General features: G+C 31.9%; 1 protein-coding gene and 1 pseudogene across 4 annotated transcripts in view; both read right to left on the bottom strand.

The window, feature by feature from the left end:
• LRP1B (LDL receptor related protein 1B) overlaps positions 1-17,619 on the bottom strand; it is a 1,884,038-nt gene that overhangs the window by 459,224 nt on the left and 1,407,195 nt on the right. For all 4 annotated transcript variants that reach the window (XM_003921997.4, XM_074399735.1, XM_074399736.1 and 1 more), the window contains 4 exons: positions 9,111-9,237; positions 8,825-8,976; positions 8,404-8,528; positions 6,943-7,314 (listed from right to left, as the gene is read on the bottom strand). In XM_003921997.4, coding sequence (XP_003922046.1) covers positions 6,943-7,314; positions 8,404-8,528; positions 8,825-8,976; positions 9,111-9,237 — 776 coding nt within the window. The remainder of the gene's footprint in view (positions 1-6,942; positions 7,315-8,403; positions 8,529-8,824; positions 8,977-9,110; positions 9,238-17,619) is intronic.
• Positions 5,244-5,362, bottom strand: LOC120364507 (5S ribosomal RNA; annotated as a pseudogene).

Here is a 17,619-nt window from a genome sequence, read left to right as displayed (position 1 = left end):
GTCTTTAGAAACAGGGTCTTACTCTGTCACCCAGGCTAGAGTGCAGTGGTGCAATCATAGCTCACTACAGCCTCAAAACCCTGGACTCAAGATATCTTCCCGCCTCAGCCTTCCAAGTAGGTAGGCTACAGTTTTGTGCCACCACACTGAGACATTCTGGCATTGTGAATTGCATTACATTTACAGATATTTTCGGACAAATTTCCATAGCTATGGAAATTGACTTTTTGCATCATGAAAGTAACATTTTCCCCCTTTAAGATTATCTTTTATGTCTTTCACAAACATTTTGTAATTTTTTGTTAATGTTTTGCTGTTTTGTGCATACTAGTTTAAGAGTAGCTTTTTAAAAATCATATTCTCTCTTTATTATTATTATTATTATTTTGGACAGAGTCTTGCTTTGTCACCCAGGCTGGAGTGTGGTGGTGTTATCTTGGCTCACTGCAACTGCAACCTGTGGCTCCCAAGTTTAACTGATTTTCATGTCTCAGCCTCCTGAGTAGCTGGGATTACAGGCATGCACCAACATGCTTGGCTAATTTTTGTATTTTAAGTAAAGACAGGGTTTTGCCATTTTGGGCAGGCTGGTCTCGAACTCCTGGCCTCAAGTGATCCACCCACCTCAACTCCCCAGAGTGCCAGGATTACAGGTGTGAGCCACCACTCTCAGCCTAATCACATTTCTTAATTGGTCATTGAATGCAGACCACCATTTGAATTTATATTAAGCAATGTTTGCTTTTTAAAAAAAATATTTATGACATGTTTTGTTAAAACAAAACATCAGAATGCATTGTACAAAATAAGCATATTGTTTGATAAAACTGAAACAACAATTACAATGTAAAATGTAAAATTCATTATCTTGAATTACAGGCATTTGAAGCCCACTATTCTAAGTTTGAAACTGTTATGTTTCTTAAGCCATTAATTTACGCTTTTTTCTGTTAGTGATAATATATAGATATACTGTTACTGCCTTTATATTTCTAAAACGATCATCTTTTCCCTCCATCCTTAATAATTCAGTCAGTTATAGAATTATATATTTCTTTAGTAATCTGAAGAGTTTGCTCTTGTTGCTGAGAAGTCTGATTAAATGCCATTGTCTTCCCTCTGTAGATAATGTCTACTACTTTTGGTAGCATCTTAAGGTTTTCCCTTTTCCATGATGCTCTGCAGTTTTACTTTGGTAGCTGACTTAACTTTATTATTATCAACACTTACAGCTAATTTCCCATTTAGAGACATTTCTTTCTTCATTTCTAGTAAACTGTGTCATTATCACTTTGAGTGTTACTTTTCTATCGTCTTTCTCTTTTTGGCCATTTGTCAACATTTATTAGCTAAATTCCTATTAAATCTATTAGTTTATCCTCCAGGTTTCACAAGTGTTCTCGTGTTTTTTATATCTTATTGTCTTTAACCTATTAATTTCTTATTAATGAATTAGCATATTTATGCATTCTCACTTTCATTAGACTAATATAATTTTAACATTACCAATTGTGATTTCTTTTTAATTTTAATTATATTGACCATATTTGTTATTCCCAATATATTTGTTTTAATTTTAATAAATTTTTTTCTTAGATATGTAATTTTGGCTTCTTGGAAGTTTCTATTTCTTGTTCTTTTCCATTTTTTTTCCCCATTTGGCTCTTTGATAAACCCAAAGTAAATATTGTTCAGATTCTTCTTTCATTTTCATTTTCATTCATCTTCTGGTTGGTGGGGATTTTTAAGCTGCCTTTTTAAAGAATCCATGTGTTGTGGAAATTGAATTTTCACATTTTAAGGGGTTATTTTTTAACCTCTTTTTCAGTACTCACTTCTCTCTGCTGGTGGTTTGGTAGTGGACTTCACTGAACCTCTGCTCCTTAAAGAGCAGCCTTCTCTTTCATAATTCATTTGAGTTTTTGCTCCACGGAGCATATGAGAGCTTGCAGTCAATAACTTGCAAGGAACTTGCTCAGAGCTGATCATGTGGCTGTCTCTGTGGTCTCTAAGCTTTTAGGAATAGTCACTTCCTACAAGTCATTAGCCTAGCAGTAGATAGCCCAGCTTTACTTCAGCCTTGTTTCACTGTGGGGCAGCTTTCCCCAGTCCTTGGGGAAGAATCTGAGTAAGTTCTTTTTAGAACCGATCTCTCTGTAGCATCTAAGTAGCCGGGAGCAGAATTGTTTCTGTCATTTTCTCTGCTTTTTATTTCTGTTCTGTTTATCACTCAAAGAAAACTCTCTCTCAGTTTTTTGAGATTAGCTATCTCTATTTAATTTTCATTTTAAAATATATTTGATAAATCATTACTGTGGTTTTAAAGTCAGAGATGGCCTCAAAGTGTAGATTTTTAACAGGGTCTTGGCCAGAGAGCTTCACTCTTCATAGGAAAAGTGAACTATTGCATTTTCCCCTTTTTATACCGTGAATTGCCAAAGGCTAGAAGGAAGGCATTTTCATCCTTATTTACTCACACCTAATAATCTATGACATACTTGTAAGCACTTAATAAATATTAATTGTATTTAATAGCTCTTGTCATCTTTTAAACCTGAAGCCAAAAAGTTCATTTGGGAAGTTAAAGAAAGCCTTTATCCTACCCATTTCGTATATTCAGCCATATAAAGGATGAAACTCTGTGAAGCTGAGAACTCTGATATTTTTAATACTTAAATTTTCGTGAATCTACTTTTGGCTAACTACTTAGAGATGTAACAAAAGGACATATAGTTTTCCAAATTTAATAAAATGGAATACCAAGACAGAAACACATTTTACATCTTACTTATATTTATTTATATGTGCCAATAACTGAGTTTTTTGAGGCTTTTTGTTTTGTTTTGTTTTGTTTTGTTTTGTCTGTTTTCTTTTATGGTCTGGCAAGTTAAAGTATACATTCACCTAAAAAACTTTCAGAGAGAATTGTAATGGTTAAACAACCGGCAACTTCTTGGCAAGACATGGGGTGTGGTAGGGAGGATATTCAGAAAGGTTCACATAAATTGTCAATGCAGATTAATCTTAATTTTTAAGTTATAGTCAGATCAGACCTCAATGCACTACTTTATATCTTTAATTATTGTAATTATTTCTGAGTGTTTAACTACCCTAATTCATATGCTAAAAATAATTTAAGACAAGGATTATCATCCTCAGTCAGTGGTTGCCAGCCGGAGCCACAGACCAGTACTTGTCCTTGGCCTGTTAAGAACCAGGAGGCACAGCAGGAGGTGAGTAGCAGGTGACTCAGCATTATCACCTAAGCTCCACCTCCTGTCAGATCAGCAATAGTGTTAGAGTCTCAGGAGCATGAACCCTAATGTAAATTGTGCTTATGAGGGATCTAGGGCGTGTGCTCCTTTTGAGAATCTAACAATGCCTGATGATCTGAGGTGGAACAGTTTTATCCCGAAACCATCCTCTGCCTTCATCCATGAAAAAATTATATTCTATCAAACTGGTTCTTGCTTAAAAGGTTGAGGACTGCTGTCCTAAATAATCCACAAGTGTGTCACAAATACAGTAATATAGTTTTGTATTAAAATCATGCTTATATATATATATATATATATTTTTTTTTTAGATAGCCTTTCTCATAAAATTTTCACCAAAAATATTTATGGGTTGATTTTTCATCTTGTAGGTGAGAAAATAAACAGTAGCACGGAGGAAACAAACAGCAAACTGTGATATGAACCCCAGGTTGACCGATGTTTCAAACTCCTGGCCATTATGGTCCACCTCCTTATCTATGTTTCAATACTTCTCTACAGTCAGTAAGGTGTTACTGATTCTACTGGCTTTAATTTTGGATGAGAGGATTAGAATGACTTTAATTAAAATGTTTTCAGTTTAATTTGCTGCAGTTGAAACAGGATCTAAAATATGACAAAATTGTCTAGGGCATCTTTGCCTTCAGACATGGCCCTCACAACGCTTACACTTTGTAAAACCTAAACATAACACAGAGTGATCTCATGAAACATAAATCTTATTACTTTTCGTACTCTCTTATATTAAAGTATATACATATATTCATTACAACACTCTCTTGCTTTTCATTTATCATCTTATCTTGGGTATTTGTACACCAATGTTCATTGCAGCATTGCTCATAATAGTCAAAGTGTAGAAACAACCCAAGCACCCATAAACAGATAACTGGATAAACAAAATGTGATATGCACGTATAGAGAAGTATTATCCAGCCACAAAAAGAATGAAGTTCCAATACAAGCTATAGCATGGATGAACCTTGAAAACACTACACAAAGTAAAATAAGCCCGGTGCAAAGGACAAATGAATGATGATTCCACTTATATAAAATATCTAGAATTAGCAAATTCATAGAGACAGAAAATATTCATTACCAAGGACCAGGGAAAGGGATACATGGGGAGTTATTGCCTTTAACTGAGTTTCTATTTGAAATGATGAAAAAGTTTCAGAAATATAGTGTTGATGGTTGCAAAATATGGGGATGTAATAAAAGCTACTGCATTGTACACCTTAAAACAGGTAAAAGCTCAAATATTGTTTTATATATGTGGATATACATGTATATTTATCCCAATTTTAAAAATTTTAATATAATATTCCAAAAAAGATTGAGTGTATACTTTTTGGTGCATTGTATGATGTGTAAACTATACCTAAATAAAATTTCTTTTTTTAAAAAAGCTGCTTATTTTGGCATACCAAGACATTCAACATCATGGCATTCCCTACTTCATCTCACACCAGTTCATTCCACACTATTGCAATCATACCTAATGACCCCTTGTTTACTCCACGCTTTTTATGTCTTTATACTAAAAATATTCTGAATGCTTAATCCAAAATAGTAATTTTCAGTCTTTTTGATCTGAGGATTTTACACTCTTAATCATTATTGAAGACTCCAGAATCTGTGGAGTCATGACGTGGGTCATGTCTACATCTATTTACCATATCATTTTAAATATTTATCATTTTTTAAAAAGTTAGCACAGTGCATCAATTGTGTTAATCTAAATAGCACCTTCTAAGAAAAGTAGTTACTTTTCAAAAATAATAAAAAATAAAGCATCATTTTACAATGTTACAAATATGTTTAATATTTGTCTTACTAAAAGACAGCTGGATTTTCATATCTGCTTTTTATCTTCTCTGTTGTGTTGTTTTGGTTGAAGTAAGTGAAGAAAATCCAGCCTTACACAGTTGTACTTGGAAAAGAGAGTTTTTGTTGTTGTTGTTTTAAAGCCTACAACACCCAGTATTCACAGGTGGTCTCCCATCCAAGTACTAACCAGGCCCAACCCTGCTGAGCTTCCGAGATCAGACAAGATCTGGCACGTTCAGGGCGGTATGGCCGTAGACAAGAGGAGTTTTTTTTAATAATAGCCTTTACAGATAACTGTGTATTCTTTTATACTACACCAACACATGACAAGTGGTTGTTACTTAAAGGTTAGTTGCAATGTGGAATCTGAAACTCTAGTGATGAACTTTTCATCCTCTATTACATTAAAATTCATTGACCTTTCTTGCACTTTAAATAAATCATTTACTCATGCATGATTTTATCATGTCATTTGAAAATATTGGTTCTCTAACTTATGCTTATCTTCTAAATGTTGACACATTTCATTATGCAATACTCCAAAATCACATACATTAATATCACCACCATCTCACCAAAAAAGCCTGTAAATATTGAGAAGCTGTCAAGATTACTGTGGTGGATACAAGGCTTCTATTCTTTTGACTTTTACTTCAGAGTTTGATTTTTACTATTTGCAACCATACAGTAGGTCATTTACCTTGAAGTGACACACTCATTGTATTCATTCTTTCAAAAATGTCCACCATACACGCAGGCTTGAATAGCTATAGTTATCTAAATCTATAATTTTTTTATTAAAATTATTAATAAACTAGCTTTAGTATAGAAGTAGGTACAGGCTTTCAAAAGAATAAGATGAAGTCTCATGTAATAAAATAAAAGCTTTGTAACATACAGTAAGATAAAAAGCAGTTAGCTGAATAATATATTTAGTATCATTCTACTTTTATAATTAAAAACGATACACATGCATATTTATCAAAATTCTGGGGGCATGTTACATGTCAGTTACGGGTAACTAAATGGGATTGATGGTGGTATAGATGAGGCAGAAATTTCATGTTTGAATCCATATTCTTTGAACACTCTACAACAAATTGATATATTATTTTGCAATATAGAAAGCAAAGAAAACATCTATCTCAGCAAAGGAAACTTGGAAAAGTGGGAAATACACAAAAATAACACAAATACACTGAGAAGAGAGAAGTTATGTGAGATAAGAAGATGGTTTTTTTAAAGTTGAATGGCAGGAAACATGGTTTCCTGAATTATGTAAATAATCCACACTGAATATTATGCTTGAATAACTATGTCCATACAAATATTAGATCATTTCTATAATATTTTCTCATCAAGGCTGCTATACATTTATGTCATATATATATATATATATATATATATATATATATATATATGCGCACACAAAATAATCTCTGATACTTGCTTGAGAAACGATGAATAACTGAATATTACTAGACAGATATCCTTAAAAATACAATTTCCCCTACTGGAAAAACAATTAATTAGAAGAGTTTTATACTGAAAAAGTATTTTTCATTAATTTTAGTGCAGTCACTTATAAGAAACATGATAAAACATATTAAAAATTCCATGATTAGAAGCTAATAATCCTAACTTACATGCCATACATGCTACCAGTTAATCGCTTCTTTAACATTTTAGGGTGGTCAAATGATATACTCACATTCATTCCTGAATATAAACTCTAGGAAAACGTAATTGCTGCATGGAATTACCACTATTATTTCCCTAGTAATCTAAATGATACTCGTGTCCACCAAACTATTTAAAATTAAATTGTTGTACTTACTTTCAACGATTACTTGTCTGTCTTCCCAGTTATCTTTAATAAGCTGTATATTTCCAAAGTGTGCATCACTGTAAAAGATTCGGTTGGTACCTTTTCTTCGTTGATTATAGTCAAAAGCCAAGGCTATGACATTCTTGAAATAATGTGGATTCTCATATGGCCTTATTGGGGAATTTAAATTGGTTTCATCAGAAAGATGTATACTTTTTAATATTGTTCTTCCTGAGTAGAGCAAATAGCCTTCGTGCCTTAGGCAAGTGACTCCATCCTCTGCCAAATATCCATGGGCACAAGCACAAGTTCTCTGGGAATTTCCTCTGTAAAGACAGAGTTGCTTACAGCCACCATTGTCCCGGGCACAAACATTGGTCCCTAAGGGAGAAAAAAATAGATATACACATGCACATGTTTATATTTTTCTTTTGTTTTTCAAACAAAATTCTCCACATAGAAATATTAAAACTTTGATATTGAATATTACTTTTATTCTTAATGTAAGTTAGTCAATAAAAATGTTTAAAAGAACTGTTGTTTGTTTTTTTTTTTTAATTACAGCAGTTTAAAATCTTGGATTTCTTTATTTGGAAAATCATATTCTGTTTCATTCACCATCCAAGTAAATCATTACAGTTTTTCCTTAATGGGTCGGCTAAGTATATAAATCTTTTCTGAAACTTGATCCTTAGATTATAATATTTCATATAGTGTTTATTCAAAACATGAATTGATTTAACCAAAAATAATACACTGCTTTAAACTCTATGAGATATGTAAAGTATCAAAGAAATGCCTAACCTCCTAAATGTATTGAGCGTAAGTTCTTACTCCAATTCTGAGTGAAGATATAATATACACTTAAGATTTCTTCATCAGGCTAATTCTCCTCTGTGATTTCACTATTATTATTTCCAACATTAATATACCTTACTTTGATATAAAAAGTAAAATTTATTTTAATGAAGGTAAACAAATTTGAATACCCAAATCATTGTCCTCGAAGTATAAAAATAAGTATTTTAAGGAAGTAATGACTAGAAATATTTTACACTAACAGTATCATCTTTGGGGACTATAAACACTTACATATAATATAGTTCATATAATATATAAAAAATTTCAACTTTTACTCTGTAATATCCTACTTATGCTTAATTTTTTAGCCAATCAATACATGTATCAATTTTTTCTATATTCCTTAGCCGAAACCTGTAATCAAGATACGCCAGGTATGTGACAGGTCCACGTACCTGTGCTGTCCTGGGCAAATATGCCTTTGTATGAACTATGACATATTTATTGTAGTAGGTACTATATGATACTTGCAGGAAATCAAATATAAATAAAATAAGATATTGAGATTTTAGACTCATATAAGGATTTCTAAGTTTGACAAATGCCTTTAAAAAGCGGAGAGAAATCACATAAAATATACATATTATATATTCTTTTAAGAGTGCTGACCTTTCTCTCTTACTCGGTTAAAGATTTTAACCTCCTTCAGGTTGACTCCAAGGCCAGTTCTCATGGTTACCGTTTCTGTGGCATCATTCTTGTGACCTCTTCTGACAGACCCGTTTGCATGTGCTCTGCCAAAAAGTTAAACATACATGATCAACAATCTTTGACTAATTAAAATCAAGCCAGCTACCTAAGCTGAAGATAACAGATGGGCCAACAGAAGGAAAAGAAACCAACTTTAGTCTGTGACATTGAAATGCTTGAGCTTGGAATAGCAAGACTGCCTGCCTTTTCTGTGGAAATTACATGGCTTTGTGAGATCCTTTTTGTGACCTTGCTAAGAAATGGCAAATCCTACAAGGGTAAAGCAACTGGCACTGGAATAACATTTTGAGACTCAAATACTTATGAAAAAATAAATTACCTGTCAGACCAGTAGATGTAAGCCCCAAAGACTGCAACAGAAAACATATCCACATTGCTCCCTGACAGCACCATCTCGCGATTCCCTCCAGTCTCAAGGTCGATTCTCTCTATCTTGTCTGTGCGAGCATCACACCAGTACAATTTATTTTCCTAAATATCGATTGAAAAGTAACGTTACAGACTATTTTTGATTATTTTATTAAGAAAATAAAGGAACACTAAAAGTGGGTTAATAAAAGTTGTCATTTAGTACACTTGAAGTACTTAAAAGAAATCCAACAGACCTCATAGTCAATGGAGATGCCATTCGGCCATGCAATTCCCATGCTTACAAGGACGACCTTCTCTGAGCCATCCAAGCGAGCCTTTCCAATACAGGGCATTTGTCCCCATTCAGTCCAGAACAAGAGGCTGAAATTACATTGTTAATTTGTAGTGTTTATATATATTTATTTGTAGTATGCAGAGCTATACAAAAAGACATTATTACTAATAATAACAGTAACATTCACACTAGAATAAAAATAATACATTCAGAAATTGATGTACAGTATGTTTATGTTTCCAATAAAATAATTTTATTATAAAAAGTTACATAGTCATAGATAGCATAGGATGCACTCAACATCCTACCAAAATACCTTTTGTACATTCTATTTTTTGTCTCAAATGTTCTTCTCCAACCTTTTTGCCTAATTATCTCCCACTTTTCACATCTCAGTTATTTCCTTCCAGAAGTCTTCTGGGTCTTCCCTGATTACTGCACCATGTACGCTGCTTCATAACACAGATTAGAATGGCAAATTTCCACTTGTTTTTCCTCATGTTATCATTTATTATTAATATTTTTTTGCCGCTACTAAACTGTAAGCTCAACAAGGACAGTCATTCACTTCTCTCTCTCTCTCTCTCTCTTTTTTTTAATTCACTATTGCTCCTTCAGCACCAGCTAATTAGAAATTTAGTGGTAAATACACAATTTATGAATTTATACATGAATGCATCATAACTTTCTATTTTGTCCACTTAGATTGCTAAATGTAACTATTCTAGTTTGGATTTTATTTTACTTTGTGAAGTCATCCTAAAATATAGTTTTATGCAAAAGCAGAAATTCTTATTTTAGTAATCTTATAAAACAAATGTAATGGGGGAGGAATGTGGAAGAAAATATAATGCAGAAAGAACACACAGAGTATGCCAAAATATGTCATAAAATAAAATGTAGAAAAACAGAATGTATATAATCAATGTATTTCACTCATTCATTCAAAAAATTCAATATTTATAGGACTATACAGAAGTCCATGCTTTTACATAAATATAATTCCTTCTTAATTTGAAGTTGTATCTATTGAAGTATTTATCCAACTACCAGACATCAGCAGTGAATAAAGTTTTTAAAAATATGGCAAGCATTGATTCACCAACTGGGTACATATTACCTCATTTAAAAAATTATTTAAATTATTATTATTATTTAATGGGTATATTGCACCTAGATAGTGAAAATAGTACCTAATAGACAGTTCTCCCCTTAAGTAGCCCAAAGTGTCTATTACTCCCAGGTTTATGTTCATGTGTGCTCAATGCTTAGCTCCCACTTACAAGTGAGAACATACAGCGCTTGCTTTCCCGTCCCTGCATCAATTCATTTAGGTTTATGACCTCCAGCTCCAGCCATGTTGCTGCAAAGGGGATGATTTCATTCTTTCTATTGCTTCATAGAATTCCATATTATATATGTACATTTTCTTTATCCAATCTTCCATTGATGGGCACCTAGGTTGAGTCCATGTTTTTGCAATTGTGAAAAGCATGGTGATGAACGCATGACTGTATGTGTCTTTTTGGTATAATGACCCATTTTCCTTTGGGTGTATACCCAATAATGGGATTATTTGAACAGTAGCTCTGATTTAAGTTCCTCGTGAAATCTCCAAGTTGCTTTCCACAGTGGCTGAACTAATTTACATCCTCACCAACAGTGTGTAAGTGTTCCCTTTTTCCTGCAGCCTCATCAGCATATTTGAATGATATATGTGAATAGTCCTGTAAGAATCAGACTACATACAGAAAAAATTAAAGACATATTTTGTTTCTATTCAACAGTTATTTAAGTACAAATTGATACTTAAACTACATAAAATATATGTATTATTTATGTATATTGTTTTAATAGTTGACTTTTTTTTCTTGAAAATGCTGTGTAAAATAAACACGTTAAGAGTTTTCCAGACAAACAAAATGAGGTATGGCTACAATCTCAATTCTATTAATCCTGAAGAAACTTTCATTCATATTTACAAGCTTTATAAATGAGAAAGGAAAAAATTTTGTAGCGTAAAATCTAACTAACATTTTATTGGTAAGATATTATCTAAGAAGGCATTTAAAAATTGGGCACAGTGGCTCATGCCTGTAATCTCAGCACTTTGGGAGGCCGAGGTGGGTGGACCACAAGGTCAAGAGATTGAGACCATCCTGGCAGTGAGCCGAGGTCACACCACTGAACTCCAGCCTAGTGCCTGGTGACTGAATGAGACTCTGTCTCAAATAAATAAAAAAAAAAAAATCTACACTTTTAAAGTCAAGCTGTTTAAGATTTTAAGATATGCTCTCACTGGATGAAAAATATTATTTAAAATAAAATAACTAACTGGCAGATAAAATGTGTTGCTACACTTAACTTTTTTTTAAAAAAATATGTTTTAAAACAGCAGGTGATATACTGTGAAGGTGGCAATGTGAGACCAGGACAGAAGTGGACTTGCTCATCTAATCAGATTCTTATCTATTTTTAAACATACTTCAAAGTTCAAACAAGAAAAGAAATGTATACAGTAAACATTTTACATAATATTACTCTATTTGCAAATGCACTAATAAAAATATTATTTTCAGTGAACAGACCAGATAAACTAATCGATGTACAGATAATTGTGGGTTTTGCTACTAAAAGTAATGCCAAAAATCACAATTACTTGTGCACCATCCAGCCTGCTTAGCCCTAATTCTCACAGCAATGGTAATTATGGATTAGGAAATAAAGGCGCCACAGTCCACATGGCCAATAACAGGGCAAACCAAGAACCACACTCAGGCTTTACTAATCCAAGCCTATATTATCTTCCCTAGAATATGTTACCTCACCAAATAGAAAGATAATACAGCAATATATAATGATATTATATAAAATGTGATTTTTCATTAGCTATAAGAAGTGTAACAAGAAATCTCCATATTTAAAACATAAAACAAAGCACAAAAAAGGTCTTAGCAATAAGAAAGAAGTCTCTTTTTTTTTTCCCAAGTGATCCTTATCCATTTTAAATGTGATACTTTCATGCTGAGATGAATGTAAGAAATGATGTATAAAATTAAGCTAAGTAAAAGTATTTTTAATCCAGAATTTATACAATTTTTTTTCTGTGGAAAAGAGTAACAATTGGATAAACTATCATTATATGTGAAGCCAAATCTTACTGTGTAGGAATCACTTTACAGTTAAATAATTTATCAACTTAATAAAAAATTTTAAATCTATCAAAATTAAGCAAACATTTTATGTCAAGCAAAAAATGATTTATTTGCTTCCTAAACTGAAATTGAAAGTAAAGAAATGAATAGAATGTGCACCTTAAAACCTTTGGCATTATAAACCAAATGTAGAGAAAGAACCCTCTCCAAGCTTGTAAAACGGGAGGAGACTTGTAATTTAAGATAATAATTTACACAGATGCGCCTGATATATCATTAACGAACATAGATTCTTGATATCTAAATCTGGTCTTTAGCGGTATGAAGAAATGAAAATATTTGTTCCTGGTTTTTGAAACCTTACTGATACTAACATTGAGTGATAAAATTACTATTGATTCTGAATCTATTTGAGTTCAAATTTTGCAATTGTGAAATATGTGTTTACTACATGATACAGCCAAGAAAACTAACTTTAGATCATCAACTTGGTATATCTAGCCCTGAAAATACTTTCTCAAATCCAGAAATTATTAAAATTGTCCTAACTAATGCTACTTTGTATAATTAAATAATACAGTAGTATTTGTTAAACTAAACTGAAAACTTCTTTATTTAAATAAGATTGCACTTAAAGAATTTAAAAACATAAAGTTTTAAAAGGGACATTAAAAAGTGGCTTTCAGAATTACAGAAAGTCTAACAAAAACTGTCATAATACAAATATTCTCTGGTCTTAATTAGACTACAACAGTTTTGGTCAGGAAAACAGTGCAATGAACACATATCATGAGTTAATTTCCAACTAATTATTGACATTTGGATAATAGGTAAAAAGATCACATTTGGTAGTACTAGAATGCCTAAAGGCCTAGCAGACTCTTAATGGACTCTGAAAGTTAATTGTATTTATCATATGGCAACTGTACAAATTGGGATCAGAATTAGTTTAGATATGGGTAGACTTTTCAGAAAAACTTTTGTTTTTTTCTGTCACATGTAGTTATATTCAAGCTGAAAAATATACTTTAAATTATTATAAATGCCCATAAATAAATTGCAGAAAGCTAACACTGGTGACAAAGTTATGATTTTTGTGGGAGAATAATAATGGGGTGTGAGATAAAAAAGAATTAATAAATCTAATTTTTAAAGAGAAACAGTATTAAATGTTATCCTTATACTCCAAATACATGAACAGTTGTGAAAAGCAAAACTAATTGGAATTAATCATTTTCTCTGGATTTAAAATTCTCTTCTTTGACTGCTAAACTGTTTCCCTGGAGCTCAACTCTGAGTTGAAATTTTTGCAGTAAATGTGCCATTTCTTCCTACTTTTTTGCCTTCTCTAAGTAAGTATGATTTAGATCCTTTGTCACATATGATAAAGAAAACCTGAGATAACCAAAAAAATGTTCATGCTGGCATAAAAATGTAGATCAGGTAATTATCTTATGTCAGCAGTTGGCCCTGGTCAAGAAGAGAATGGAGAATGTCATTGTATCCTCTCCTAGCGTGGGGCTCAACATTGGGTTATCCTATCTGCAAAAAGTCAAAGAAACAAAAAATAAAGCAAAGAAAAAACCCTAAAGACAAACAATAATAGTTAGACTTTACATGAGCATATACTTTTAATTTGACAAAAGATGCTTGTAATTTCCAATCTTACAGATGCAGTAGAATCGCTTAAAATTCATACACACTGAATACCTTATAGGTCAACATGTTCATGGCTCCATCTTCAGATCATAAGTAAAATAAGATAATATTGTAAAAGTCTGAATATATTTTAAAAGTAAATGATTAGACTTTCTTTTTTATCCCCTGAGGAATAAATGGAATGTAGGACTTTCTCTTTTCCTGTGAGACCTTATTTACATTTCCCTTTTTTTTTTCTTTTATGTGAAGTTTTCTTTGAGAGTTACGGGCCTGACTCAAATCATTTTTCAAGTCATAAATATGTTGCTATCGATGAAAGAATCCTGTAATATAAAAAGCACTCAAACACAGGTAGCAGAACCCTGTGCTAAAAGGATGAAAATATGGCACCAGTCTACGCTTACACACTATAGCGCTTTTCAAAGTTTGTGTTGTTATTGTTGATTTTGTGGTTGAGTCTCAAACTTATTCTTGCACTGCACTCATGCACTCATCAACAAATACTTAATTAGATATCTATTATGTGCTGGGAGTTAATGATACAAAATAAATTGGATTTAGGTACCCTCATAAAGCTAATTGTTGAATGGCAGAGGCAAATGGGCAAATAAGTATCTGAGAAAGATGCTGATTAGAAATACTTAAAATTTGTTAGTCTCTTTAGGTCATATATGTAGGGGCTTCAACAATGAAAATGTTGCAGTGTTGTGGTGAGAAATGTGGTCTTTCCTGTAAACAACTTCAGAAATATACATTTTTTTCTTTTAGGCCAAATAAAGATATAGGTCATTTGAGTTATTCTTTCTGTTTAAGCTTCAACATTATTTAACTTATTTTTTAATTTATTTCTTTCTTGGTCTGCTATTCTTAAGTTTATAGTTGAGTGTTTTTTGATTTACTACATTGTAATTTTCAGTAATTATATAGGACAGTTACTATGTGTATGGATAGCACACACTAGAGAAGCAAAAATTATTCACAAACAAAACTATATGCATATATGTGTATATATACACACATATATAATATTCCATATCACATTACATTTATTATATCATATTGTAGTTAATTTATCATTTTATATATGTATTTACACCCTGCCTCATTACCCATCTTCTCATTTAAACAAATACTTAACATATACATGTACATATATATAATATTAGATTGTTCACATTTATCATTTTCTTGCATAGATGTTTATGCACTTTTGTATATTCAATATATATTTGATATTTTCCTATAACTATAAATTTGCCAAATATCTAACATCTAGCCACCTAGAGCCTACACTTCTAGAGCTCAAGAGCTGACTTAGAGTTATCAAAATATTATAAAGAAGTTTTAAATCTGTTCCATGTCTTGCAATCTATCTTACCCAACATTATTCCTATGGTAAATTAAATTTATTTAATTTCCTTTATATATATGTTGCCTTGCTTTAAGATGTAAAATATACTCTAAGAGATGGTATTAAACTATACTACACTGTTGTTATCTTAACAGGTGCTAAACTGTCCACCAAGATCTTTTACATATTGGTGAGCATACTGTAAAAGTATATACATAATCAAAGACCATATGACAATAGGTACTTATAGAACAGCAAGATCCCACATCAATACGAATATTTGCCATGGAAAGAAAAACTTTTCAGCATGTATTTACAGTCACAGAAATATAGAGCTAAGTTAAGAGAGGCCACATACATCTTGGTGCTTAAAAGGAAATAAAACAAAATCACAATATGTTTGTTTCCATTAGAGATTATACGCCATGGGAACTTAACCAAAATTTTCAACATCATAAGTGACTTCCTAAATATCTTTTGTTGTTAGTGTTAAATGACTTTTTAGCATGAAGAAAATTATTACACTTCAATTTTTACAAAGCAAGTGATGCCAGAAACAGGAGGAGGAGGAAGAAGAGAAGGAGGAGGAGAAGGAGGATGAAAAGATTAGTAGTCAATGATGGATGAAAGAAGTTGATTTTTTAAGTTTAGCTAAACTTAAAAAATCAACTTCTTTCATCCATCATTGATATACATGATTCCTATTTTGCATTTGGCTACATTTTTAAAAAGCTCTAGTCTCTATTGTTCAAAAACAGGATTCATGCCCACTTTTCAAAGCATGTTTATATTTTGGATTCAGCTAATTCACTCCATTATGGTTTGCACTTTCCCTTGGCAATACCATCTGTCATGTTTTAGCTTCAAACAGAATATTAAAGTACTGTAATATATTCCTATGATATAAATTTTGACACTTAAATGTCTATGTAATATTACCTGGAAATCAAGGTTTGAATAATTTTACAAGACTCTTCATTTTTAAGCATTTTATTGTCTCTCTAAATTCAAGACAATAAACACGTGGAAAAAGTATAGGGAGACATGTATCCATAATAATTCCAGGTAGTAATAAATATTTCCTGGAAATAAGTTTAACATTTAAATGAGTGTATCTACTCTTAATTATGATCATGGAAAAATATTTATCCATATAATTAATACTTTTAAAATGCTTTTAAGAATAAAGGTGTACAGAAAAATATGCAAATACTTCTACATATATCAAAGATTTCTTGTTTTGTAGACCCATATGTAATTCTGCTTTTGAGGACTCAAAATTAAGAAATCAAAAATTTTTACTGAGATCCTCCTGCTGAATCAGTGCTAAGCTTGTAGTTGCAATGGAGAGAAATAAAAAATCTGACAAATATCTGGAGCAAAGAAATGAGAGGACTTGCTGACAGATGAAAATAGGTGATGAAAAAATACTGGAAAATCTAAAGTTTCAATCTCTTTTGTGATAACAGAAAAAGAGATGCCATATTTAAGAAAGGTAGGCAGCAGATGAGAAGTAGGCGCACACGTTAAGTTTTAGTGACAGACATTCAAATAAATAACTCTAAAGGATATCAAAAATATAAATAAAGGGATAAAGATGATATTTTATAACTGTTTTGCATGTATTTATTTATATTTTTATATTCATTATATTTGCATGATTTACATAAAATCATAAGATTAGATGAGTTTAAAAGATAAATATAATAAAAGAGAGAATGGCACACAAAGCCTTAAATGAGAAGAAAGACAATCAAATATAATGCTCATAGAAGCTATAAAAGGGGTCTCAGATAAAACCAGAAAATGCAGGGTCAGAGAAGGCTAAAGGAAAAAATGAATTCTTGGATGGACTATCAACGGAGAAAACTGTCCTGGAGAAGGCAAATGGTATAAAACCTGCAAAAAATACAAAATAATAATCTCTGGATTTGACTGCAAATAAATCTAGAAATTCCTGTATACTAACAAGCTGAAACTCATTTTAGGAGTTCAATGATGAGACAATAGATATAGATCATTATTCTGAGAAGTTGAGAAGAAAACATGTGGAAAGTAATGACAATAGTAATGTGTTCTCTAATGAGAAGGACCTGAGCCTATCTGAAAGCAAAAGGGAAAGGCTTCATTGAAAGGAACAAGTTAAGGATGATGAAATAGAAGAGAATGTTTTTTGCATGAAATGTCTGAGGAGACATTTGCATCCAGAATAAAAGCAGAGAAGTCATTTTAAGGAAGAAAGAAAACCTTCTCCAAGGCTATACTCACTTAAACATTTACAGCATGAATCCACATATTCCGTT

The sequence above is a fragment of the Saimiri boliviensis genome, chromosome 5 (assembly GCF_048565385.1).
Source record: "Saimiri boliviensis isolate mSaiBol1 chromosome 5, mSaiBol1.pri, whole genome shotgun sequence".
Lineage (NCBI taxonomy): Eukaryota > Metazoa > Chordata > Mammalia > Primates > Cebidae > Saimiri > Saimiri boliviensis.
Note: the sequence above shows the minus strand (reverse complement) of the source record. Positions and strands in the feature narration are given on the sequence as shown.